This window comes from Necator americanus, chromosome III, assembly GCF_031761385.1.
Source record: "Necator americanus strain Aroian chromosome III, whole genome shotgun sequence".
NCBI lineage: Eukaryota > Metazoa > Nematoda > Chromadorea > Rhabditida > Ancylostomatidae > Necator > Necator americanus.
The window spans coordinates 2,484,010-2,509,257 of NC_087373.1; the positions used below are offsets into that span (position 1 = coordinate 2,484,010).

Consider the following 25,248-nt stretch of genomic DNA (forward strand, 5'->3'; position numbering starts at 1 on the left):
ACGTCATTAATTATGCATCAACCTTATGCAAACAGTGGATATATTCAATCCTTCCTTCCACGGACAAACAAGCACGTAATTGTCCACGCTGATATTGACTAGAACCTCAAATTATTTGAAAACTCCACAGAACAGTAAATTGAAGAAATTCGTTGGTCTCCTCAAGCAATCGGGAAGCACAAGCTATACGTAGTTCGGTACCGTAATCCAGAAAAGGAGTCGCACGTGTTGGTTGCTATTCAAATCGGCATCTTATTCAATCTTTTGTAGATACGCATTGTTCCATGCTAGTCAACACAGTTCACCGGACACATTGAACCTTAGCACGATAATTGCTGTCGTATTGCCTCACCGCACTAATTAGACAACTATCTGAGGAGATCGAACTAAATGTAGGTTACACCTGTTTATACATGACTGTAGTAGGGGATTTGTGAGAGAAATGGCGCTGGTAACAAGTCTTTGATGAACTCATTATAAAAAAAACATTAAAAAATTCATATGAGCCATTCAAGAAAAAAACAATGAAAATAGATGAAGCGATAGGAATTGGAAAATTGTGCAATAGGCGAGTGCTAACTATACCGCAACTTGAAGCAAACTGCTATGTTTTTCGACAAAGATGAAGCCAGTTGAGGCTATATACAGTTAACTTCGGAAACCGTCATCAATTCCCATTGAAACCGATCGGGTACCGCAATTATCGAATGACGTAACCGGGCCATCTAGCTACAAACGCCTACTCGCAGCTGTCTTTCCTGGCATACCAGTCAGCTGCAGTCAGTAAGAGACAGCGGAAGAAACTTATGAGATGGAAGAGCGATATAAATCAGTCAAATTTAAAGAGTTTGCATTGAAATCAGGTTCTAATAAACGATCCGATACAGTGTGTCAGAATCCCCGGTACACATAAGTATAAGAAACGAACTCTAATCATATGCAGATACTTATCTGAGCCTTTCTCACATTAAGATTCCAAGGAAACATGCTAGCACACTGAGGATGAGTTGAAGAAGAAAAACTCCTAAGAAGATTGCAAATATCGAAGAGGAGAAAACGAATAACCTTAATCGTACCTCAGTCGCTTTGTCGTCGTTTGAGAATCGTGTCAGTCCTTCAGCGACGACTTCAAGTGTCATCACCATTGAAGACATCGCCACGAACACCCGCCGACAAACATCGCCCCGAAACTACGTTGACGATTATTTCGGGTATTTCAGGTGAGTACCGGTCTCCACTTGTGCATTAGACACACCATAAGGGGAATTTGCGACGATTTTTCCTAAAATTCCATCGAGCACGACTCGATTACAAAACGAGAACATTGTTTCGATTGTTATGTTTACAATCGTAGAACTTACCTTCAGATTATCTTCAGATAGCGATAGACGTTCACAGTCAAAAAAAGAACAGAAGGTAATTCCCTTGAAGCTGCAATCGAAAAAAAGCATTCGGTCTAGGAGAACAACTTACGGTTACAAAACAACATTCTACAGAAAAGCTATTGAAGTATTTCAGGGGCAATTCTTAGCCCAACAGAGTGTACAGAGCAGAGAGCAGTTTATTAACCATTTATTCATAATCTTTCTACACAAAAGTTGCACTAATCAATTTCTAACATACAACATGTGAAACTATAAATATCTATAGATAAAATGTCGATGTTCGTTATTATATTTTACCGACAAAACTCTCTAGAGGGAAAAAAACGATCAAAAAGGAACAATATTTCTTCGAAATAGAGGTGTTTCCATGTAAAACATCTAATCAGCTACCCAACAAATAATCTCAACATTGATAGAGATAGTCAATCGACAAAATAAGGCGTGAATAATTAAAGACAGTTCGTAAATGTCTGTGAGCAACTTCACTAGGTGAAGTTGATGTAGTAGTGTACATATCTAAAGGGAAAAACGAACAGAGAAGAGAGTGCAGCGTGGACAACAATAGCAACGATTTCAGCGAATATAAACTAAGCTCTAAGTCCACATTTTATACAAAACGACGTCCCCAAAAACATAGGGTGGTTGTTCTTGCCACTGTATCCAGACGGACCAGGTCTATCTGAAAATGGTCTCAACTATACATAAATTACAGTAGTCACACCAAACAAATCTCACCAGTGCACGTTGGAAGAGAAGGAGCGGAGGCTTCTGGTTTAGCGACGACCTTTTTGGTCAGTTATAAAATAACATACATTAATATTTTGAATGCTTTACAATAAGTTTTAGTACTACTCAAAAATCCAAACTTTACGTTTATTTTTTTTAAATAAGAAAAATTGCTGCATCGGTCAGATTGCATTTGCACTGAAATACCTTTGCCACCAACTGAAGTTATTTAGTAAAAAAAAAGTTCAAGATGTGAAAAAGTTAATACTCTATCTATAGAGTCTTAAACTTACTTCCACGTACTCCATTTGTCTGAACACTGGCGTCCGATTTGGAAGGCGTAGAGGCGTGTTGATTTTTCGATTCTAAAACAACGTATTCATAAGAGAGTCTATTTTTTTTAACTTTTAAATAGACAAACTGCATATGTGCACATATTACGTGAACGCTTCATTCTTCTCCTAATTCAAAGTTTAATTAAAACTTCCGCTGTAAGAATAAGACCTTTATTCCCCCCTGATCCTATCGCATAGATCTCCACCGCCAGTATACACTCCACTGTATCTAAGCGAACACTTTTTAAAGGTTCTTTTTGGGGACATTCTCAATGATAGTGAAATATGTCTCTGACTGCTGTTAATATATAAAATTCTGAAGATTTATGAATGGAAGGGATGTTGTATTCATCGTGATACTACTACCACCTCGCTCCTACCAACGGGAGGAGACATCCCAAGCTCGAAAAACCTTTCAAATGCTCCCTTTATGAAGACGTCTCCACTCACCTAACTTTTCTATGCACATTTCTTCCTCAGCGTCTATCCCTAGCCCCAACAGGAGTTGGATAAAATCATCCTAAAACAATTACAAACAACTCTGAACAAAAGAACTCCAGATGAGGCACATAAAGAAGCAAATCAAAGCAACTACAACATGAAGTTCAAAATAACTGAGACTTTATTAATTTTGTTAAGTTAAAGGACTCACGTCATCATGCATATTAGTTCTTTTCTTTTTATGCTTCCCTCCATGCCTAAAAGTAGGAAATCTTGTGTACATCTCCTCTTCACAACTACTTCCAATCTTGTTCAGCGACAACGATCTTCGCAGCAGTTTAGCCGCTACTTTCCTTGTGAACGGTCTCAAAGCTGTCCTCTCACCGAATATTCCAAAAATATCGTTTAGGAACCTTTTCGCTGCAATGGGATACATAAAACATCTTGTATTTCAAATAACTCTTAATACTGAAGTCAATAACGACGACAAATAGAACATACGTTGTTCATCCAACATTGTAGGACGAATCCACGGTGCACAGATATAGCAGCAATTGTTGTAGCACCGCAACCAATGAGAAATTAGTAAACGAGTATTGAAACATTTAGCATCTATGAGAGAAGTAATCTAATTATATCTATGGGTGTCAAAAGAAATAAACGATTACTAACTCCAACAACTAACCTGAGCAATTTTTCTGATCAGACGAACAACTATGCATGTGACACCACCGGCTTCCAATCCTACAACAAGAGACTTTGCCGCAATACAGTGGATCCCCACGTCGTACGTTCTAAAATATGCCTGTTTTGGATGAAGTGCATGGGATCTCATGATAGAGCCATTGCAATCACTCTCACAATTCACTTTTTCTACCAATGTGTTGCAGAAAATACTCGAAACATTGGGGAAGACTTCCAAAAAGTCGGTTGATCGAACATTCAGTTCGTTCCTAGTGTTTTGCATGTACCTCCTTCTTTTCGTTGTAATCGAAGCAAAAAACGCTTTGAAGACGTTGTCCAAGACTTCCAAATCTCTAACGAAAACAAAAACATCTTGAGACACTGAAACAATCGACATAGTAGGAGAGGATGCTGCTTCTCACTGAGCTATGTAGGTAAATGATGCGACTTTTATAGTCAGCTGTCTGAGTCTCCCGGTGCTAAACATCTACATTCTCACTTTTATCTGCTTTTGGAGACCAAGAAAAGACATTTCAACAGGTCAGAAGGAGTGCTTTAGGTTTAGGAGTGCTAAAGCTACTTGTAATTTCTCGTAGTCACAATTCACCTCTATACGAACAATGACGATATTATCGACGAGATTCACTCGGAAGTTCAATCACACCAACAATCACAACACACTAGCACAACTCTTACGAGCAGAGAAGATGGAAAAATCTAAAGAATGCGTGGTGAAGCATCCCTCATAAATCAACGCAGCTTAAAGTAGATCAATCGTTATCGTGTCTTGAAACCTTGGCATACTTCTATGTGTTTTCTAATACTGTGCTTACGAGATTTTTTTTCTTTTAGATGGAACCTTCATTGATCAAAGTTTTCGGGTTTTTCGCCGTCTTCAGAGGCCTAAATAGAGATTGGCTTGAACAATTCAGTGCGTTATTCAGTGCCACTCTATCCTGGGTCAGTGTTTCAATAATCGATCAAAGTAGTGAAAACGAAAGCTATAATATATACATTGGAAATAGTCTTACGTATTCTACCACTGGATGTGGTGCGGCTGGTTGCACGCGTATGTCACTGCTCAGTGAACCACCGAACGAGCAGTGCTATGTGTGGATCAGCGACGATACAAATGACTTGATCTACACAACAATATCAGGGAGCTATAGATCGCGGAGCGGAACAAGTGGCAAGAACTCATTCGTTATCGACTTATCGATTGTTCCTATTATAGATAGAAGGGTTTCTTTTAAGAATTGAAAAAGTCTACAACGTTTTCCTTGCCGATATTTCTGTTTCGTGACTCAGTATAACGCATTTCACATCATAATTGTTTCCGTTGTGTACTTCATGTCTATGCATTCCAAGAGCCCTATGTTAAGGAAAACGGCGTAAAAAATTGATAACACGGCTTAGAGGGCATAGAGATGAGATCCACAACGGAAACGATTATGATTGAAATGCGTTGTACTGGCTCACGAACAGAAATATCGGCAAGGAATGCGTTGGAGGCGTTTCGGATTCTTGATCTGCTCGAGTTGGGTTGCGCTCAAATTTATGTCTCAATTTATGTCACTTTATGTCCAGTTCATCCCATCTTTTCATGGATTATCAGTAATCAGTTGTAGTAATCCTAATTCATGTACGAACCAAGTCATAGTCTGGTCGACGTGAAGCACGGTGCAGTGGCGTAAGCGGCGCGACGGAGACAGCGGTTGGAATCGCGGTGAGACCATGCATGAACTGCAGCAATGAAAGGTTGTTTAAAGGGTCCTCAATCGATATTAACCGCTAAGCTCCACCGCATCGCTTCGAGCGCAACCGCTTATGCAACTGCACCGTGCTTCATGTTGTTTTGACTTTACTATACCTCATTCAACAAAGTGCGCAATTCCACAATATGGGTTATGCAGCTTATCCAACGGGACCATATAAGTGTTATTTTTTATCAATACGCCATTTAACAGCACGCCCAACAAGTAATGTGCTGAAGAGATAATGTGGATGATTGTTTCTTAGCCCGAATTGAATTCGAAGAATAGAACTCTATTGGGAATTTTCTTCTAATGAACTCACTATGAGCAGCGCCGAAAACTACTGTTCTCATGTTTTTCGTGAAGTTTTACGGAAAGCGGTAAATATAAATAAAAAGATAGTTCGATGAAAGCCGACAGATTTAGGATCATACCTAGAGAAGGAAACTGTAAGGATTTTGCCATCTACCTCCTTCAGATACCATCCTATCAACATTGATAAAAATGCCGCCGAAATTTTCCTCCTTTTTATAAACTCAACCGATTTCATTCACTTTCACCAATTAATACCTTTGATAAACTTCTCACACATATTTTCACGACTAATCTATTCCAATGGGAGTTACGCACCGAACATGGGATGTGAGATCTGAGACCATGGATTAGGTCGCCGAGGTGGTCACGTAGGAGCTCCTTCGAGTCCAAATGTTCCAGATCAGCTGAAAAATTGACGTTGCTCAAAATGGAGGCCTATTCTAATAACTGAATACAATATAAGACCCCGTAATTCCCAATGAAGGAAGAACCAGAGCAATAAAACCGTCTGAAGAACTAGCTCTACTCCTTAGAAATATATGTAGAGGCAACTACCCCTCTTCGACAGATCCCTTAGTGCTGGATAGTGGTCCTAGTCATCTATATGATCAGTTAAAGTTCACATGTGCATGTATCGAATAAAAGAATCCCAGATTATGAACGCCTGCTTCAGAATGAAAGAAAACCTACCCAGGTATATGGAAGAAGACGCCATCGAGGAGACGCAGCCCGCTGCCGCCAACGATCACGAATCAATCGATAACAGTTTTTACATTTTATTCCACGTGAAAATACATCCTTAACACGAAATACGCGGAAAAAGTAACGGGGTTCCCCGGACACCAAGTGTTTTTTTTCTCGAATTTTGCGTAAGGTGGTAGTTTGGTGTAGAAAAAATATAGGTGAAGACAATTTGCACTATATATGAGAGATTAGCTCATTGGGAACCACATCCTTTACTAATTCTAGGAGCAAAATGAGGAAGTAAATTGTTGTTTGGGGAGGGGGGTAACTCAACCCAGCTCTTCTTTCTGAAAGTAAATAACTAGATCAGTCGTTACCTAGGCATTACTCTTAGATGTTCTATGACATGTAAGCTAAAGTTATTAAGAAAATTTCGTTTTTTTTCTTAAGCTCAAAGTCTCGCGCAGATTCCTGGAGCAGCCTTCTAGTTTCTGTATTAGGCCAAAATTTCAGTTTAAATCGAAAAAAAAAAAAACTTTTGCCTCATCTCTTGTTGTATCTTTGGCACAGATCCTTCTATAGTTGTCTACTTCAGATACAAAATAATGAAAATCAACAAATAACAATTCTCTTTCAAATATTGGTATGTCGGGCTTCACTTTCTATGGAAGAAGACATGGTTGGAAATTGTTGTGGATTTCTTAGCTTGGAACGGGGAACAAACTGTCGCCAATTATAATGTGAGATTCGCTTTGAATAAGGGCAGCTTTTTCTATTCGGAAAATATTTTCATACTTTTCATCCAGTTTTCGCAATTTTGAAGCCTCTATTCTCGTTCTTCATTCTTTGCGCTTTTATTTTGTTTTCGCTTCTATACAATCCCCTGTTACTTCCTACCACCGTTTGTATTTACCCTAAAATCCAATAAATAAGTCCGCTTGACAGAGGGCTATCAATATTATCATCGCTACTAGAAAATTGTTTTTGTTATAATGTTCTCTTGTTTAAACTTAAAGAAAAAACTTTTTAGAGAACCATTGTGAAGCAAAAAAGACGGGGTAACAATAAAAGGATGCGACTTTCCGCAAAAATGAAATCGAACTTATCTATGGGACTTCAAGGGGACTTCGAAAGTGTTCCCATTCCACTTGAAATTCCCTCATTCATGCATCACGCAACCATTGATGACTTCACGGTTCCCGCAAAGAATGTTTCTTTGGCAGTCGCGTAGTCACGTGATATGACGTTTCTCATTATGGCAGTAGGTTATGGTAGTGCTATGCAGGCTATTTCAACAGATCACATGACGAGAATTCGACAACGGCTCCGATCATCCGAGGAAGGCATAGTCGAGTACGGTCGTCTCAAAGGGCTTCACACTCAACTCACTTCACAACTCGAGTCGTGCAGACAAGTTATGGAAGAGGTGAGACGTTTCTTAGGGCATTGCTCCCTTAAAGCTATGATTTCTCATGTGTCTTTTTTTTTTTGTTTTTCCTCTGTGGAAAAATCTTGCACGATTTCACCAGGAGAATATTTTACGATTTTTATTCACTTTAGTATCAGTAAATAAGTATAAGTATTAGAATTGCCTCTCTGATTATTTGCACACACCTGTCCGCTGATATTAATTGTGTGATGGATTTACAGATTAAGAAATATATTGAAAGACTCCATAGTTCTATTTGACAATTCCACACTTCCAAATCTTGGTTTGAATAGATGATAAGAATCATGTATTTAAAAATTCTCCAGAATTAATTTATTCCTAACCCTTGTTATTCCCAATTTATTCCTAACCCTTGTTCAAGAATAAATTAATTCGGGAGAATTTTTAACTTCTTCACTACCAAAAAAAGCAATGCTGAGTTCTTTGTCTCCCGTTCAAATTGTAATTTAAAAATGCATGGTTTTTATTTATTAATTTCTGTGCACTACTTGTTTACATAACAAGTATTCTGTACACAATTTGATGATCGAACAACAAACACAAGCAAAGCGCATTGACATTGAATTGAAAGCAACGCGATGCTTGTTGCCGCCAATCTTCTGCTCAGTGGTTAGCGTTTGAGAGAGTCATGACGCTTGTCTGAAGCATACTATAAACAGTGTACATCGGTTCCGTAGTACGTTGTTCAGTAGTACTTACCACTCCAAACCTTTCGCTCGGCAACTTACAAGCACCAGTTTTACCAGGATCTAAAATCTAATCTACCTGAAGATGAACGACTCCGTCACGTGTCCTACTTTGTGCAGGCATTAAAATCATCGGTGTTCTCCGCGGAAATGAATGAGCTGCTCACGAAAAGTGACCATTTTGAAGAGAACTTCAGACTGCAAGTTCTGGAAACGAAGGTTCATCTTGTAAGTCCTATTCTTTAAAGGCAGCATACCACGAATCTGACGTGGTACGGATTTCAGGTGGAGTATTTGTATACGGGATCGTAGATTAAGGAGAGGGGGGGGGGGGTGATTCCGTCCATTTCTTCCTAACTGCCGTAAAAAATCCGGCGCGCTATTTTCTACAAGGAGTTCGACTGGAGCGCGCCAGCCTTGTGTGGCGCCGCATCTTCCGAGCCGTTTTTTACGGCAATTAGGAATCACCCACCTCTCCATAATCTACGATCCCGTATACGAATACTCCACCTGAAATCCCTACCACCTCAGATTCGTGGGATGATGCCTTTAAAGTAATCCTACGTTTTCTGCGTTCACTTCATAAACACGGTTACATTTCAGCATGAACAAATTGAGCATCTTATTCAAATCGTTGAAAATTTGAGCAAGAACCTGATTTCGAAACGGAGTGAGGCAAACAGTGATTGGAAAAGCACGACTGCAGGCTCACCGAAGACATCGACGCGAGGTTTAAGTTTGAACAGCTTAACTAGGATAGATTACAAACATTTGTACACATTTGTGAACGAGTTAGCACCCGACACGAACTATCTTCATTCAGATCAATATGGACCATCATCAAATGTTGGATTTCCGAAGTACGCTTGTCAGCGTGGGTTCAGCGCATTTCTTTCTTTAGATTTATCATTCTTATATGGTTTCAAAGTTTGCTACTGTCATATTTGCTAATTAGCACATTCACCCCCACTCAGAAATCGCCACTGGTCTTCAAATTTTGCGACGACTTTAGCGGTAGAAGTAACGGAACGGCAGCTGTCGCCGGGTGCAACACAAGTGCTCACGAAGTCGGATCAAAACGACCAGAAGCTTGGTGCAGCTGAATACACGGCTGTCCTCGAAGTGGCGCGATGGAACTAGCGGTTGCGGACGAGGTGTTACCCTCGTTTGCTGCAATGGGCACGCCCTGGTTGCGACCACTGGCTGCACCGCGCCATTTCAAGCGCTCCAGCTTTCTCAACTGCACTAAGCTTCGGCGGGTATTTTTGCCCCGACTCTACAACACACGGCTTTTTGCTGTGAAATGCGGTCACCTTATAGACTGAAAGAACAGCGCCGACAGTTTCAGGCTGAACGTAGGTGATTTGGCTTGTTATACTTTTCTGATAGCACTGTTGCCTGACAGGTTGTATTACGGGCGGGATGGTAATGCTTGGACGCGCGCCGCGTCGTTTGTTCGGCTGCAGCTATTCTTTTTTGTTATAAATGCCACAGATTCGAAGGTTTATTAGGCGATATCATTAAACGATTTGTAGTCGAGTCAAAATGACCTCGAGCCTCGTACAATTTCGTCAGCGGCTGCGCCCGATTCTGGACCCTCACTCGCTCGTTGTGCTGTGGACATGGGTAAAGGTCCTAACGCACTATTTTGATCATAATCGCTTATGCATTAGCGCAAGATTTCAGGGTGTTCTGACCCTACAGTATTCCTATATTTTTCAATTGGCAAAGCCTTCAATTCAGTTTTTACAGAACAACCAGGTCCATCGGGATATAACTCTTGGAATTGTAAGACTAGCACTGTCACAGACGATGGAAACACGGCGTTCATGGTTCTAGAAGAGGTGTGACGACAGACTTATAAGGGAAAATCTGTATATATGACAAGTAAATTTTCGAAGAAAGTATAGACGCTCCTGTATTACTAACTTAAACCGTATTCCATATCAGACTCATACAATGCTCACTTATTGAAGAAATTTACGACACTGCTTTAGGCCATATTATATTTTTGTTCTCTCATGAATTACTTGTTATGATCTATGACTGAAGGAGTACATGTAGCTGCCCATTTTCTGTTACATTGGTCGCCATAGTAGTTATATTGTACCGTAATTCCACTGCTGTTTCTGAAATGAATCTGTGCATGTGATCCGTGTTTTTGCTTTCTTCTGAGAGAAGATAATGTCTCAACACCTAATATAATCCTTGGCTGATTACTTTGCAGACAAAGGCAGAGTTTGTCAATTTCTACTTCGTTGTCGCTTTGCAAATCGATAGTGATTCGGAGGAAATTCGTGCGACGCATGTTTGAGGTACCGTTGTAGTGGTGCAGCGCGAAGCATAAGCAAGTTTTTCTTTTAAACAATATTTTCACTTTATTAAGTTATTTGGAATCACAATCTTCGATACGTGTTGTACTCGTATTGAAAGGAGGAGGGTGGAGAGGAAGCTGTCACTTGAGTATAAGGAACTGTATTTGTTAGTATAGACTTGAAGCAAATGGATAATTTGGACTGCTAGGCTTAGAAAGAACTATGATCTGTGCGGACTCGTGCATTTTTTTTTCTTGCTAGAACTTCATGCGATCACAAACTCAGAATGAAACTCCTCGATGTAATACAATTATTTATAAAAGAAAGCGTAGGGTATCTTAAAAATGAGTTTTAGAATTACTACTTTGTCGTTTTTATTTTTTGTCATACGTTGCAAATAGCTACTACTTTTCCATCAGTTAGCTGTCCATCCGCCTAATTATTATCATTTAATTATTATTCATAAATTCTGTTTTGGATTTAATTCAGAGCTGTTTCTTTCCGGCTTCTGGCTGCTGATTCCACGGGAAAAGAGTGCATAGAGTGTGCACTATAAGTACTGTTATTATAATTCGGTGCAAACACAGTATGGAAACCTATTTATCGGTTTATCCACCATCTATTCCACCTAAGCTACATTACCTACAATTATTTTTGAGACAACTTTCATGTAGTAGTGTTAATTGACGAATGTGAATGTGCACGACGGAATCAGCGGCACTGATCGAGAGTTGATGAAGGATTCGATTTCATTTTTGAGTTCCTAAAATATCCAAGATACTATTTTACTTCGCAAATTCATGGGGAACTCAAATAATACACAGACCTGTATATGCTGATCGGTTTCAATAAATCTCGTCTTCACTAATGATAACATATTCGAATCTTTAACGAGCGTGGCATGCTCCGGGTAAAATGGCAGCAAACTGCGTAAAGCGTGAAGTGTTCGTTCAGTTAGTCGAAGGTCGGACGTCGATAGAAGTATTGGGAAAAGATAAAAGACTCCTGAAAATACGTGTATACATGCCTACAAAGAAAAAAAAGATTCATGGTATGACTTGTGTGACCAATGACGCGCAACGTGTCACGATTTTCTAAATATGCGACTAATTGCGGGCGTGTGGTTATGAATCTTTGCTTAGATATCTGGTTTTTCATTTATTACTCTGAAATCCTCTGTGGTTTTTTTTTCTGAAAAGTTCTTTTTGGAATCTACCATAGATTCCTAGGCAGAAAACAAGCTGCGCAACACATGTGCGCGGGTACGTCGCGGCTGCGTTGCGGTTCAATCATGTGACGATGATGATCAACGATCTCATCATGAGATTACGTCTTATCTGTTCCCTTTCTAGCTTATCACATTGATCAATAAAGTTTACATAATCGTTTAGCATAGGCCATGATTAGGGGATTTGTAATGTAAAAACCTCACAAAGGATCTAAAGTAGTCAATTATAGTAGGGTCAGAACGACATGATGCACGCACGCAATCGCGTACACGGCTTCTCTCGAGGCGGTGCGGTGGAGTGTAGCGGTTAGGAGCGTACTGGGATACTTGCTGCCACCAACTATGGCTGCAGTTTATGATGGTCCCACCTCTTTCAACTGCTTACAACTTACAACTGTTCCAACTGCTGCCTCCACCACGCCGTTTCGAGCGCGTACGCAAAGGCACCGTGTTTCATGTCGTTTTGACCCGAATACATATATCACAGGATCGTATCTCTTACGCTGCAGCTAGTGTTGTAGAGGGATAACCGCGGTGAGGACTTGTTACGATGTTTCTTCGAAATAATTTGAAACCTCTATTACTGGACTATGGGCGCGATTACTGTAGGCTCACGCTATTCGGACTATTAGTACTCGTTAAAATTAGATCATATTCCCACCAGACGCTACCATTAGTCGCACTTTTTCTTCATTTGCTCCAGTAAGTAAGTTTACAATTGTCCACATGCATTCCTAGGTAATCAGATGATAGCGGCTTTCGACGAAAACCTCATTATTGATTGGTTTCCAAACATGCTTACCTTCTTGAGTTTCTTCTCCGATGACCTGACTCCTTCCAGTAACATTTCGAAGATGCTCCAATCCAGAAACAACAACTGCAACAAGATCTATGAGTTATCGATCGTCTGGTTGCGGTGGAACTTATCAATCGATAACGAGAATAACGTGTACACACATCCATATGATCCTGACTGCTTGCAGCTATGTTGGAACACATCCACGCAGCTTCTCTACGCACATCGGGACGCGATTGATATGACATTGAGCGGTACTGTAACTGTTAGCATTGACATTGGCAGAAGACTACCTGTCTGCTATCGTAATCCTATTCAAAGTATACAGTAGCATACAGTTTTCTTGGCACTTTCAGAAGGAGAACGAAATTTCGAGATGAACCAGTGGGCTTTTATTGTTCGTACGGACTAAAATATCTCGAAAACAAGCACGTGCCAAGAATAGGCACGCTTCTTGTAGTCTGGCATTTTCTTCTCGAGACCTACCAAGCACGAAAACTACTTCAAAAACTGACCAATATATCATAGAATCGTGGATGAGATACAACTGCTGCCGTCTGCACATCATTCCCGGTGATTATGTTCCCGAGAATCCGTAAAGCACCGTGATGGAGATCGCTGAACTGCTGCAAAACAGTGGAATCAACTATGGATCTTGAAGTGCTAAGGAATTGCAAGAACTAGTTCAAATTTAGAGTGAGTATGTTGAAAACATTGCCTCCATGCGGGATTGAACCGCAGACCTTCTGCTTACGAGACAGACGCTCTGCCACTGAGCTATAGAGGCAGGTGGCAATTTAGGTTATTAGATTTTCTGCCAACAAAGAAGAGTCTTTACCGAATCAAGGATTTCGAACGCTGTGTCTATCAGATCAGGTTCATTCAACACAACGTCGATCTGAAACGAGATTTTGATGTACTTCTTCGAAAAATCCATAAATTAAGTGCTATCAACGACTAGAGAAACTCCGGAACTTCTGCCACTCAAGAGTGGTTCATATAACTCGTGGCTTATCAGATTTGTATTGAAACCTTCCAAAAAACCAACATCACGCAAGCCCAAATCTGCGCAAATCCTTCTGGGATTCAGGCAGGGCAAAGTACGTGAAAAGTGTATGTTAGGTAGAGAAAATGCGAAGGTTGTTACGGATGCGCCGCTGTTGCTTAAGTAAACATGAGTACGGAAAGCAATACCTGTCACTAAACGGATAATTTACAACGCTGACAACTTCACCAGTAGGCTCAATGACACCCATCATCCACAAATTTGAAATTTTGACAGACGATTCCAACCGCTCTCTCCGTCGCGCCGCATCAAGTGCATCCGCCTATGCAACTGCACCGTGCTTCGTGTCGGCCAGACTATGACTTGGTTCCTATAGCGCACACAACCTCCTAGCCGGTCTTCGCAGCTCCGAATTCGTCAACGTCACTCATGTGACTTGAGAACATCTTGGATGACAATGGCGGAGGGAACGAAACGAGTGGAAGCGATACTGGTACTGGACGTCCAGTGAAGACGGGCAATCTAAGTATCTAAGTAAGTGAAGGTCCTCCTACATTCTAACTCGTTATGCCCCACCACATCGCCTCGAGCGCAGCCGTTTGAAGGCAGCATACCATGGATCTGACGTGGTATTGATTTCCTATGGAAAGCTCCTATACAGGGTCGTAGATTGCGGAAAACCAGGTGGTTCCGCGCATCTTTCCGCAGTTGCTGCTCTGTAGTCCCGGAAGCCGCCTTTTTACGACAGCTTGCATTGCAGCGCGATATTCTTGTGTACGCGCCACGTCGCTACGTCAACGAGCAAACCATCGAGGATTAATAAGTTTTCTTCACCAGTCGATTCAAATTAAACTAATAAATAGACCGCTGAGGTGAACGGAATGTGTACGTAGAGGCGCGTTCTAACGCACCTCATAAGAGCTAGAGCGATTCCCACGCCGTTTCTAAGAACCATCACGGAGAGATTGGTGGAATCAGGTGGTTTTCCGCAATCTGTAACCCCTTAGAGAAACTTTCCATAAGAAATCCATATCAGATTTATAGTATGCTGCCTTTAAGTGACTTAAACGTGCTTTGTGTCGTTTTGACCCGATTATACCTCCTATTTGGGGGTGTTTCGTTTTGGTCACATTTTCATCGATGATATTTTATGGGGAAAATTTCCAAGTCGGGAAAAGCCAATGCGTGTTTCACATGCGGTCCAAAACTACTTGAATTCTGGTACGATAGCGCAAGCGGCTGCGCTCGAGTTAGGACTCGCGCTTGCTCAAATCAGCATTACTGCAGAGATGAATAAGAGTCACACAGTACCACTTTGAGCGCAACCGCCGCCACCGCAACTGCACCAAACATCAGGTCGTTTTGTCTCGACTTTAGTACTAACATATAGTGTTCTTTCACCATTGCAATAATCACACCAGAGGTTCACGCAAATTGAAATAAGTGAACTCGGCTCACTGCTAGTTAAAATTTCAAGAATTTATCGGATGGCAAGTCTCTAACAGCACTTTTTCAGACCTGGTGTGGAACGTATTTCTACTTCTCTCTTTCTATAGAGGATTTATGTTGAGTCGATCACACACGATACAATCATCACTCAACTTCTCTACACTCTACCTGTGTTCCCTGATGCATATCGTCGGCAATTGACGCGAGCGTCCATAGGCAATCCTTCGCTAATTCCGTCCAAACTGCATACTTCCTTGAAAGTGCAAACAGCGACGAGACCAACATTTGTATTGTCTGGAAAACTGGTCTGGATTTGATCTGTCGCAATCGACAGCTTTCGATTTTTCGAAGTTTCACTGACCGTAATTGGTACGGTCCCATTGCGAATTCCGCCGCGTAGGACGTTCATCACGCACCATACGATATTCTTTAGGTCAGGCAAATCGGTGTGAACTTTTTGAGAGAGTAGTCTGGCTAGTACCTGTAAATATATATTATACCGACGCTTCTCTTGACGTACTCAGCATTGTGAAGAAAAAAGAGGCGGGGAAGAATGGTGCTGACTGGTTCATTCGAACAACTTCCCGCCCCCAGCGCCAATTCTGAGACAACTCGTCCAGTTTTCGAGCATCTTAATCGATTTATTTTCCGAACACATCTAACGGTTTGTATCACATTAGGAAGAAAGTATCGCTTGAATGGATTCTTAACGGTTATAATGACCCAGCGTGGATCAAGGCTTAATTCTGCCCACTCCTAAGCATTCCGACGGTTTGCGGCGGACTAGTCTGTCGGAGACGGATTTTGGGATACAATTTAGCAGCAGTTTTTATGTAGTATGTACTGTTTCCAGGACAGCAATCGATAAATTTGTTGGAACTGAGTGGACTTGTCCTTAGTACATAAGCTAATAAGATAAATCGGCTACGTACTGTAATGAGTCCGGTATTGCGGCACTTTTCCTTGCAGTTACCGCAATCAGCAGCTATGTTCCCCAAGGCCCATATACATTGGATACGGAATTCGCCGGTACCAGCAATGACGCCACTCATTAGTGTTTCAATTCCTCCCTAAAACTCGTGCAAGAATAGGTTCTGTTAGGCTGCTAGTTAAAGAGAGCCTATCACGAAATCGACGTACTAAGGGAACTCCACAGAAAACGTAGAGTTTGGGTTGCAGGTAACGGAAATGAGTGCTTCCCATGTTTTCATCGTTTCCCAGCACATCTTTCCCTAATCGTCTTGAAAGACGCTGTCAAAGACGGCGTCCTTTCTTCCGAAATCCGTTGGGACGCGCCACCCTTGCGCACGCGTCGCGTCTACAAGCGAGCGGTCAAGAATCAATGAGGTCTCCTCACTAGGTTATTCAAATAGAACCAGTGAATAGGCTGCTGAGGAGGCGGAAGCGTGTGCAAAGTAGCACATTCTAAAGTACGTCGTAGAAACTAAAGCGGTTCCCATGCCAGCGGTTTCAGGACAACTAGGGGATTGAACAGGACTACGCTCCTTTCCATTAGCGATTACCCTAATTCTTCGTTTTCCCCGGGGTCGATTTCGTGATATGCTGCGTTTAAGCTGCTAGTTAACTGCGAGATATACCTTGTCGACAATCAGATGATTGACTTTATCAGACATGCATGCCATATTGGTGATAGCCCAAGCCGCGTTGACTCTTGTCTCTGCTGGATGCGTATCATTGGATATGATACGTAGAAGGAGTTCTACCTGAAATCAACGTCATACGATTATCCCATATATACACCACCTATACTTCACCGTCGCTGGCGATACCGACAAGCGAGTGCCATCGATAAGTATTGATTGTTAGCAGACCCGCTGTCGCAGCCGCAGCACCACCACCAACTCTCGCTCCCCATCGCCAATGTTTGCCGTTGTCGACAGCGGCGGCAGATACACAACGATAGACCATTATAATCTTATCATTATCATATCACATGATGTACGTGGACATATATGAATCCCCAGTCTATCTGTAGTGATGTAGCAGCGCTTTAGAGGAGGCGGGCTATCAGAGCGGCGCATTGTGATTGGCTGGTTGCTGCTCTTCCTCTGTATGACATCTGGAACGGTCACTTGATTCACTGAACATACCAATCGAGCGTATTTGCTCGGATCACGTGCTTCACTGGGCAAATCGGTTGTGAAAATGCGTCTGAAGTACAGCGCACTAGCTGCTTTAGCATATTGTGTTGTGTTCTCCTCAAGTAATTCGAGTAGTATCTGTTGTTCACCATCTAACATTGGTTCACTGGACGGTGATTCACAGCTTGGTGACGACTGAAACATCGTCTTTGATACAGTACTCTATCACATGCTTTATGACACTACTTACATCCATTCTAGTAAATTCCGCCATTGCGGCCGAGTAGAAGTCGTTACAGAGAGGCAATAAGGCACACTACGATTGTGATCAACGCGACTTGTCTCGTAAACATTCTGGAGTGTGGTAAACATCAACAAACGTACCACATCTCTACCGTAATTCATTAAGTGACAGCCATAGCGGTTGTGACTGTAATTTTTAACTTCAAGATGTCCGACTTCATTGGATGATTGACTGCGAACCAAAAAATTTATCACTGCTCCTGGAGCGACACTCATATGTTCTTCCGGTTTTGAATTGAAATCACATATTCTCTATTATATCTCGAAACCTCCACAACGGTTTACCACTTCTGTGGCGTAGAGGTGACTCTGGGCGTCGAACTGCGATGAGCAGCGGAGGAACGGCAAGGTCTCCTAGGCTGAGAAGGAGTTTGACACATCTGATAACTCAATTCTCGGAATCGAGAAGCCTAGCTAAGACTAAACGCTGCTAAGATTCACCATCTTCTCAGCAAAATCTCGCAAAGTAGATCTTTGATGCATATGGATTGGGGTTCGTAGTGAGATGAATATTTTTACAGAGAGGTTTTACTCGAACCTTTTCCGTTCGTCGACTCGTCGACGTTCGTGTCAATTCCGATCATCTCCACTGATGAAGTTCCACCAGGAAGTTCTCCCTTTGGAAGTACGAGTCGCTATCAAGAGCATGAAAGTTGGCACAGCCCCGCACTTGAATTTATAACAGCAGAGTTTCTGTGGGCTGGTGGCCATCCGCTTCATGTAATTATAGAGGACTACATGACGCATGACGTCCTATCTTCCCAGACGAGTCGAAAACCTCTTGAACCGTTCTTATTCATAAGAAAGGTGACCGAGAGGATCTTCGGAACTATCCTCCGACATCCCTGCTCAGCGTCTTGTAGAAAGTATGATCATCCTCACGCAATTATCTAGGACGCAGCGTAGTAACGAATGCAATACTGTCAGCATTGCTCGGTCAAGGTGTGAACGCGTCGTATGTGAGGACATAACTCAATTGCTACTATCGATGCATCACTAGAATACAGCTTTTCCACCGTCTCCTCACCATGCCCATCGGAAAGGGTGTACGACAAGGCGAAAGTATTTCGCCGAAGCTGTTCACGGCCGCATTGCAATGGATAATGCAATCACTTCTTGGGAAGAAAGAGGCATACATGTTGATGAAAGATTCCTCTTGAATCTTTGTTTTGCCGACGACATCGTTCTCTTTTCGAGCAGTACCAATGAAGCAGAAACGATGCTCAACGAATTGAACGAAGAAGGGAAGAGAATAGGACTGCGAATGAACAGAAAGAAGACATGAAGCACGCCCACTGCGAGGACGGAGGAGTACAACTTGAAGGCTCAAATCATTGAAACTTCGTCATACGATTACCATTAGGTATAAAGAATGGAAGTTATCGACAACTCTCGGCGTTCGAAAATCATGGTTCGGCGAAGATTTTTCTTCATTGCTATAAATTTTCATGAGCCGTCGATCATCGCGCCTCTATAGCTCAGTGGCAGAGCGTCTGTCTCGTAAACAGAAGGTCTGCGGTTCAATCCCGCATGGAGGCAATTCTTTTACTAATAGAGTTCATAGTGCAATTCTCTTCGAAATCCTGGTTTGTTTAAATACGTGTCAGCATCGTTGATAGAATATTTCATTTATGTGTAGGGATTTTGTTCTCTACAATTAGCTCTAATTAGCGTGAACACCTACAACTATATCTACTGAACCATGGAATTAAATCAACTGGTTCAATTCATCCACAAAGGTGGGGCATATTAGGAAAAGTTTAGGAAAGTTCGACAAGAAAGCAACTTAGATTAACTGTATAGGACCAGATATTGTCTTTTGCATTTCTGGAATAGTAAGGGTAGTGCTTAGAAGAAATAATGCATTAGTTTTCCAAACAATGATGGTTGTTTGTGTGTGTTGCGTGCAACGTCGTTTTCTATTGATACTTTGAACGAAGCTACAGCATGTACAGCATGCTGTAGCAGCTACAGCCCCGGAGTGATCGTCTGCGTTGACTCGAACTTCGTCTGACTGCATCGATCGCCATCGCTGGCGGCGGACGCGACGCGTCAGCAAAGTTGAACACGTTCATCACCGACTGTTGTTTGACCGCTAAATGACATCATATTATTGTGTTTATTAGAGTTTGTTTACTGAATTCTTATCATCTGAGACATGTAGTATGGTTCAATTTTTTACTGTTTAGGATAACTGGCTGGTTGAGCATTTCTTATGAGGAAATGTCAGTTAGTCCTTTCTAATCAGATTTTGGGAACTACAGGGTGACGATAGGGATCTCTGTACATTTTTAGGGCTAACAACACTTCAAAGTTTCCTGAATTCATACTCGAAAAGGAGTTTCAATGTCATAACACAGCTGTAAGTACAAATTTTTGTTTTTCTCGGGTCAAAACGATCTGAAACTCGACTCAAAGGCGACCCTTGCCTGTAGCACCACTCATCGCTGTAGTTCGCGATGGTCCCACCGCGATCCTAGCCGCTACGCTTCACCGTACCAATTTGAGCGCAGACGTTTACGCAATTTCAACGAGCTTCATGTTGTCTTGAGCCAATCGCAGGCGAATAGGCGTGGCTTATCCACACGCCCCGCCCACCGCAGCCGCACTGACCGACGTTGCCTGAACATCTAATATTTCAGCTTATAAAAGATGTTGTATGTAAAACGATACACAGATTTGTTAATCATCCGCAAGATGTTCGATTATCGATTACGGTCTCATTTCAACCGCATGACCTCTCGAACGAAGCTTCACATGAACAGTAAGTCTCAGCAATCTTTCGAGCAATTTTCTTCCAAGTACGCTTGTAGTTTCGTGAAAACTTGTTTTGTTCTGGATATTGTTAGCTAGTCTGCAGGCAGGCAGCATACCACGAATCTGGGGTGGTACGAATTTCAGGTGGAGTATCCGTAGACGGGGTCGTAGATTATGGAGACCGGGGCGGTTCCGCTGATCTCTCCCTGAATCACTGCAAGCAGCCGGCCCCTGAATCCTGTTTTGTACAATGCCTTCCATTGCAGCGCGCCACCCTTGCACGCGTTCCCCTAGCGTTCCTTACTGCCTATCGGGGCAGTGCGAATTGATTTTCGACGAATCGCAGGGCGGAGGCGGCGCAAGGGATGGAGCGTTGCAATGGATGGCGTCGTACGAAACAGCATTCTGGAGGCGACTGTTTACAGTGGTGCAGGGAGAGATGAGCGGAACCACCTCCGTCTCCATAATCTACGACCCCGTATACGGATACTCCACCTGAAATCCGCACCACCTCAGATTCGTGAAATGCTGCCTTTAAAACTGCTCCTGTAAAAACACTTTTTTGCAATTCACTGATAGGAATTACAGTACCTTATCCATGGCTTGCTATCCGTATGAATCACTTTCACTACATCACTGTCATTGATCGGTAGCAGTTCAGGGAAGCAATAGCAGTGATACAAGTGGACAAACCTGGAAATTTCTATCCTGGTGGGCACGAACAACGAATTAGAGACAAAGAGGTAAGCATGTAATTCATAGAAGTGTTACTCGTAAACAAATGGAAAACAGGTATTGAAATATTAGTTGTATACAAGTGATCTCTTTTCAAAAGAGATTGCCTCCATGCGGGATTGAACCGCAGACCTTCTGTTTACGAGACAGACGCTCTGCCACTGAGCTATAGAGGCTTGATGTACAAAATTTGTTGGGATTTTCTACTAATAAAGGAAAATTTCACTGAATCAAGGATTGCAAACGCATGGATGAGCTTCGTTCAGTGTATCAATCGGAAACCAATCTCTAGGATTTAGTTTGAAGAAGTAGAGTGATAAAAAAGTGAAGATTCGGAAGCGAAGCCCTGAGAGATTGATTCACGTCACAGATGGTTTGCCGAATTTTCATTGCAGTCGTTAGGAAATCATTACTGAAGTCGTAAAAGTCCTAAATAATGTTGTTTGTCCCTGCGCTAATCAATAATTCGCGCGCAATGTTTTCTTATGCGCACGTTATCGATCAGCTTAGACCTATAGACCTAGTCCACGAACTTTTTGTGCATTTGCAGATTTTTCCCGCGCATGTTCACCTAGCTCAGGAATCCATGGTAATAAACTGAACAAAATTTCCAACTATTCCTAACTAGCCTAAGCGTAATAAATGTAATAATAATTATAGCGTAATTGAGCGTAATAAATAAATAAATAAATAAATAGAGTAATGTAGGTGAATTATTTATTATTGAACGTATACAAGACAAAATTAAATAATTTTTTTTTCAAAATTAAAACAAATGTAAAATGCTGCTGCTATACCTCGACGTTGACGACAGTGGGCGTCATGCCATTTTCGATAGGTATTGATTGTAGGCGGGCAGTTATGTCGATCAACCCGGCCACAGTCCCTGCCTTCAGAAAATGACGTCACTACAGCGACAAGAGTATAGCGGTCCATCTCATACTGAACATACGCACTGCATAGATATCGATTTTTTTAGATCGAAGTTCTACGTCAAGTAGAGAAAGCAAAACAAAAAGAAAGGCGTGAAATGCGCAGATTATTCCGCGAACAAGAAGAACGTAAGCGTAAAAAAATGGAACAAGGATTGAAACGACCAGGTGGCACCAGCGGCGTAACGGGTATGAGTTGAATGCGAAGAGAGAGTCTCACCATCATAACTCCTCTATCAGTCCTCAAGTTTTAGAACGTATGACCAAAGTTGCGCCGCCACTTCCATTTAAAGCTGAAATTCGTCAACTACCAACCGGTGAAATGTATGCCGTACGTGAATGGATCTATGATCGTGTTCGTAAGAGCAGCCCAAAGAGATCCGTGCCAAAAGTGCCGCCGTCCACGGAACCATCGCCGGCACTTGAGATGGGCGAAAAGCAGAAAAGTTTGAGCTTGCAGGAGATTAGAAAACCAAGCCTTGAAGAAATGGTAAGATTCCGAGTTAGCAATTACTTTCTTATATAGATTTCCCGAAGGCATAAGCCCACGAATCTGAGGTGGTATGGATTTCCGATGGACAAACTGTATACGGGGTCGTAGATTGCGGAATCAGGGGTGTTTCCGCTCATCTTTCCCTAATCGTAGTGAAAAAAGCTGGGTGAAAGACTTTTCACGACGATATCAGTTGCAACGCACTTCCCTTGTACACGCGCCGCCGCAACCAGCTGCGCAGCGGTCGTGGTATGGATTTCCGATGGACAAACTCTATAGAGGGTCGTAGCTTGCAGGATCAAAGGCGGTTCACCTCATCTCTCCCTAATCGTAGAAAAAAAAACGGCATGAAGACTCCGTTTTTCACGACGATTTCAGTTGCAACGCGCCACCGCTGTACACGCGCCGCATCCAGCTGCGCAGCGGTCGAAGGCCAGTTAGTTCACCTTGACTGCCTATTCAAGTGAAACCTATGAATAGGTTGCTGAGGGGATCAGAACGTATGCATAGAGGAGCGTTCTAACGTTTCTCGTAGGAACTGAAGTGGTTCCCACGCTGTTTTTTTTTAGGACGATTAGGGAGAAATGAACGGAACCACCCTTGATCCCGCAATATACAGCTTCATTTCTAGCTTTTCCCACAGTTTCCTTCACCACATCAGATTCGTGGGATTCGCTGCCTTTAACAGTTTATGCGAATACAAATGATCATCAGAACCTGTTTGGGTTACATATCCAGAAGAAAGGTGGCTGGAAGTGATCGCAACAGAGGCATATTGAAACTTTCTCTGCTCTTCTAGCCTAGAACTGAAAACTCTCTGCATATTCAGAGTTTCTAGAAGTCTCGACATTTTGATTTTCTATTTAAATTATGTTCAAAAATTATCAGTTTTCATCGAACTTGAACTTACAGCCACCGTAATCAAATCCGTTAAGCCAGCAGTACGCGAAGTTGGCGAGCCACGAGATGACGTAACAGATCGTGATGTTTCTTCGTTAGAACCTTGCGATATAGAATCATACATAGAACAACCGAATAAATCGAAATTCACCTACACAGCACTTCCATCTGATTCTCGAATAGAAGCTAAGGTGATCCTTTTTTGTATAAGAATAGAATTTTGCATTTTTAGAATATTTCAGAGATTTATTCTTGCAGGAACCTTTGAATGTAGAAGGATCAATAAAATTGGAGGATGATGGACGATCAGCGAAAGTTGTGGCTTATATTAGTGTAGGATGACGACAAATCTGGAATAGTGCATACGAAACTAAGACAGACATAAAGATTAATCTTTAGACACTTGATTTATGAGTAACTAAGTGTAATAAATTGTTTGAATGGGTCATCGTAGCATCTAATTGCAAATACTTATGTTTACGCAAGGAACCGCGACGCGTGCGCCAACCTGCGCACTCTCTCACCCAGCAGGAAATTATGTGTCCTGTGGATCTACCAAACATGTCTCTACGTAGGCGTGATCCAGTCGTTCATGGAGACGCAGAAAATAATCCCAGATGCTCTTCTGGCCATGGAAACGCGGAGAACTACACAGTTACGAGGAATTATGAAAGGTATGGTGGTCAGAGTGGTCGAAATTACAGAATAATTATCCCTATAACCTAACATATCTCATATATCCTTTAGAATAATTGTAAGGGCCAATTAATTAACTAATTAAAAAGTAATCAACTAAAACTAGTCACTAAAAATCAATTAAAATCAAATTCAGATCAATTAATCGATTGAGATTAAAATGCACTTAATAATAGATGACATTTTTCGTGGTAGTTTACTAGGGGAGAGGAGGGGATTTTGTCTACATAATACTCTCAGGAAGTGTGGAAATCTTTGAAAGTGAACACTTTTTTCTAAGAGGTCAAAAATACAGAAAATATTTCCCTTAAACACCTATTTTCGAGCGTACGACCAGCTTTTTTTAAATCACTTTTTTCAGTTCCTTTTTATTCACTTCTTCCATAAACAGCAACATTATTCGGAAGTTTCACATGGAGAGAACGCTTGGAACTTACAGTATATCAATAATCTTGGTCCCCCTAACTTTTAAGATTTCAATTCGTGAAGGTTAGACCTCAGTAACTCACCTTTTCGTATGGTTTGCATGACCAGCTGAACTTAGGAAAACACTTTTTTGTTAATTTTTTAAAAATATTTCTGCTGTCATAGCCCCTTTCCAAAGACCTCCATTAGTAGGGATTTTTTTTTTCAATTACGCCCAATTATACGAAGAAACGCAGCCAATCTCTACGAACTAAAATCCTAGAGTCGACCAAGCCAAAAGAAAAAAAACTAGTGGGAAAAATTCCCTAAGATTTTAAGATCATGCAATTCTACTCATGCGATCTGATATAAAAAAGAACGAAATTATCAAAAACTCAAAGAAAAATGAGCTCTGAGGAGCTTGTCGTGTCCTGTGGGGGGCGGCTTTGCGTCCACTTTGCGCCGAGGACGTAATGCGTCACTACGTTGCTGCATTTTCGACGCCGAGTGTACGCAGCGATTTTCGCAGAAGAACGAACGTTATTTTCAAACCAGTCAACCAATTACTTAGTTGTTAGATGCCAATAACGTAAAGTGTTAGGCGAGTGTAGCGCAGTCGGCAAGAGGTCCGCTATAGTCGCACGGTCGACGGTTCGAAACCGCCCTAGTGC

At 41.8% G+C, this 25,248-nt stretch overlaps 4 protein-coding genes across 10 annotated transcripts in view; 2 read left to right on the plus strand and 2 right to left on the minus strand.

Annotated features, from left to right (window-relative positions):
* The window catches only part of RB195_008405 (uncharacterized protein), a gene marked incomplete at both ends in the record, with an annotated part of 55,576 nt that extends 49,221 nt beyond the window's left edge, over positions 1-6,355 (minus strand). The window contains 12 exons of one of the 3 annotated variants that reach the window (XM_064194876.1): positions 1,077-1,190; positions 1,256-1,282; positions 1,362-1,431; positions 1,974-2,064; positions 2,121-2,169; positions 2,415-2,476; positions 2,897-2,966; positions 3,099-3,307; positions 3,389-3,499; positions 3,573-3,681; positions 5,956-6,044; positions 6,331-6,355. In XM_064194876.1, the coding sequence (XP_064046019.1) occupies positions 1,077-1,190; positions 1,256-1,282; positions 1,362-1,431; positions 1,974-2,064; positions 2,121-2,169; positions 2,415-2,476; positions 2,897-2,966; positions 3,099-3,307; positions 3,389-3,499; positions 3,573-3,681; positions 5,956-6,044; positions 6,331-6,355 (1,026 nt within the window). Of the gene's footprint in view, positions 1-1,076; positions 1,191-1,255; positions 1,283-1,361; positions 1,432-1,972; positions 2,065-2,120; positions 2,170-2,256; positions 2,331-2,404; positions 2,477-2,896; positions 2,967-3,098; positions 3,308-3,388; positions 3,500-3,572; positions 3,682-5,955; positions 6,045-6,330 lie in introns of those variants that run through there. The other 2 variants (XM_064194875.1, XM_064194874.1) reach the window with 2 other exon arrangements.
* A 1,209-nt stretch (positions 6,356-7,564) lies between these two features.
* RB195_008406 (uncharacterized protein) lies at positions 7,565-10,774 on the plus strand (the record flags this gene model as incomplete). 3 transcript variants are annotated; one of them, XM_064194879.1, is made up of 6 exons in its annotated part: positions 7,580-7,750; positions 8,521-8,688; positions 9,064-9,190; positions 9,284-9,334; positions 10,213-10,304; positions 10,688-10,774. In XM_064194879.1, 6 exons carry the CDS (start codon positions 7,580-7,582, stop codon positions 10,772-10,774), a joined length of 696 nt encoding a protein of 231 aa, XP_064046023.1. The 3 variants fall into 3 exon arrangements, with proteins under 3 accessions (XP_064046022.1, XP_064046023.1, XP_064046024.1); XM_064194878.1 differs by having other exon boundaries at positions 8,581-8,688; XM_064194877.1 differs by lacking the exon at positions 10,688-10,774 and having other exon boundaries at positions 7,565-7,750; positions 8,581-8,688; positions 10,213-10,310.
* A 680-nt stretch (positions 10,775-11,454) lies between these two features.
* On the minus strand, positions 11,455-17,630 carry RB195_008407 (uncharacterized protein; the record flags this gene model as incomplete). 2 transcript variants are annotated; one of them, XM_064194880.1, is made up of 14 exons in its annotated part: positions 11,455-11,538; positions 11,602-11,780; positions 12,665-12,737; positions 12,806-12,880; positions 12,961-13,056; positions 13,136-13,207; positions 13,315-13,425; positions 13,638-13,697; positions 15,423-15,548; positions 15,616-15,735; positions 16,187-16,324; positions 16,853-16,978; positions 17,366-17,551; positions 17,607-17,630. In XM_064194880.1, 14 exons carry the CDS (start codon positions 17,628-17,630, stop codon positions 11,455-11,457), a joined length of 1,470 nt encoding a protein of 489 aa, XP_064046025.1. The 2 variants fall into 2 exon arrangements, with proteins under 2 accessions (XP_064046025.1, XP_064046026.1); XM_064194881.1 differs by lacking the exon at positions 13,136-13,207 and having other exon boundaries at positions 17,607-17,612.
* Positions 17,631-18,687: 1,057 nt separating this feature from the next.
* Positions 18,688-23,818, plus strand: RB195_008408 (uncharacterized protein; the record flags this gene model as incomplete). 2 transcript variants are annotated; one of them, XM_064194883.1, is made up of 9 exons in its annotated part: positions 18,688-18,797; positions 19,849-19,884; positions 19,955-20,021; positions 20,302-20,423; positions 21,078-21,159; positions 22,131-22,272; positions 22,338-22,573; positions 23,512-23,667; positions 23,735-23,818. In XM_064194883.1, 9 exons carry the CDS (start codon positions 18,688-18,690, stop codon positions 23,816-23,818), a joined length of 1,035 nt encoding a protein of 344 aa, XP_064046027.1. The 2 variants fall into 2 exon arrangements, with proteins under 2 accessions (XP_064046027.1, XP_064046028.1); XM_064194882.1 differs by lacking the exons at positions 18,688-18,797; positions 19,849-19,884 and adding an exon at positions 19,190-19,245.
* Between the last annotated feature and the right edge of the window lie 1,430 nt (positions 23,819-25,248).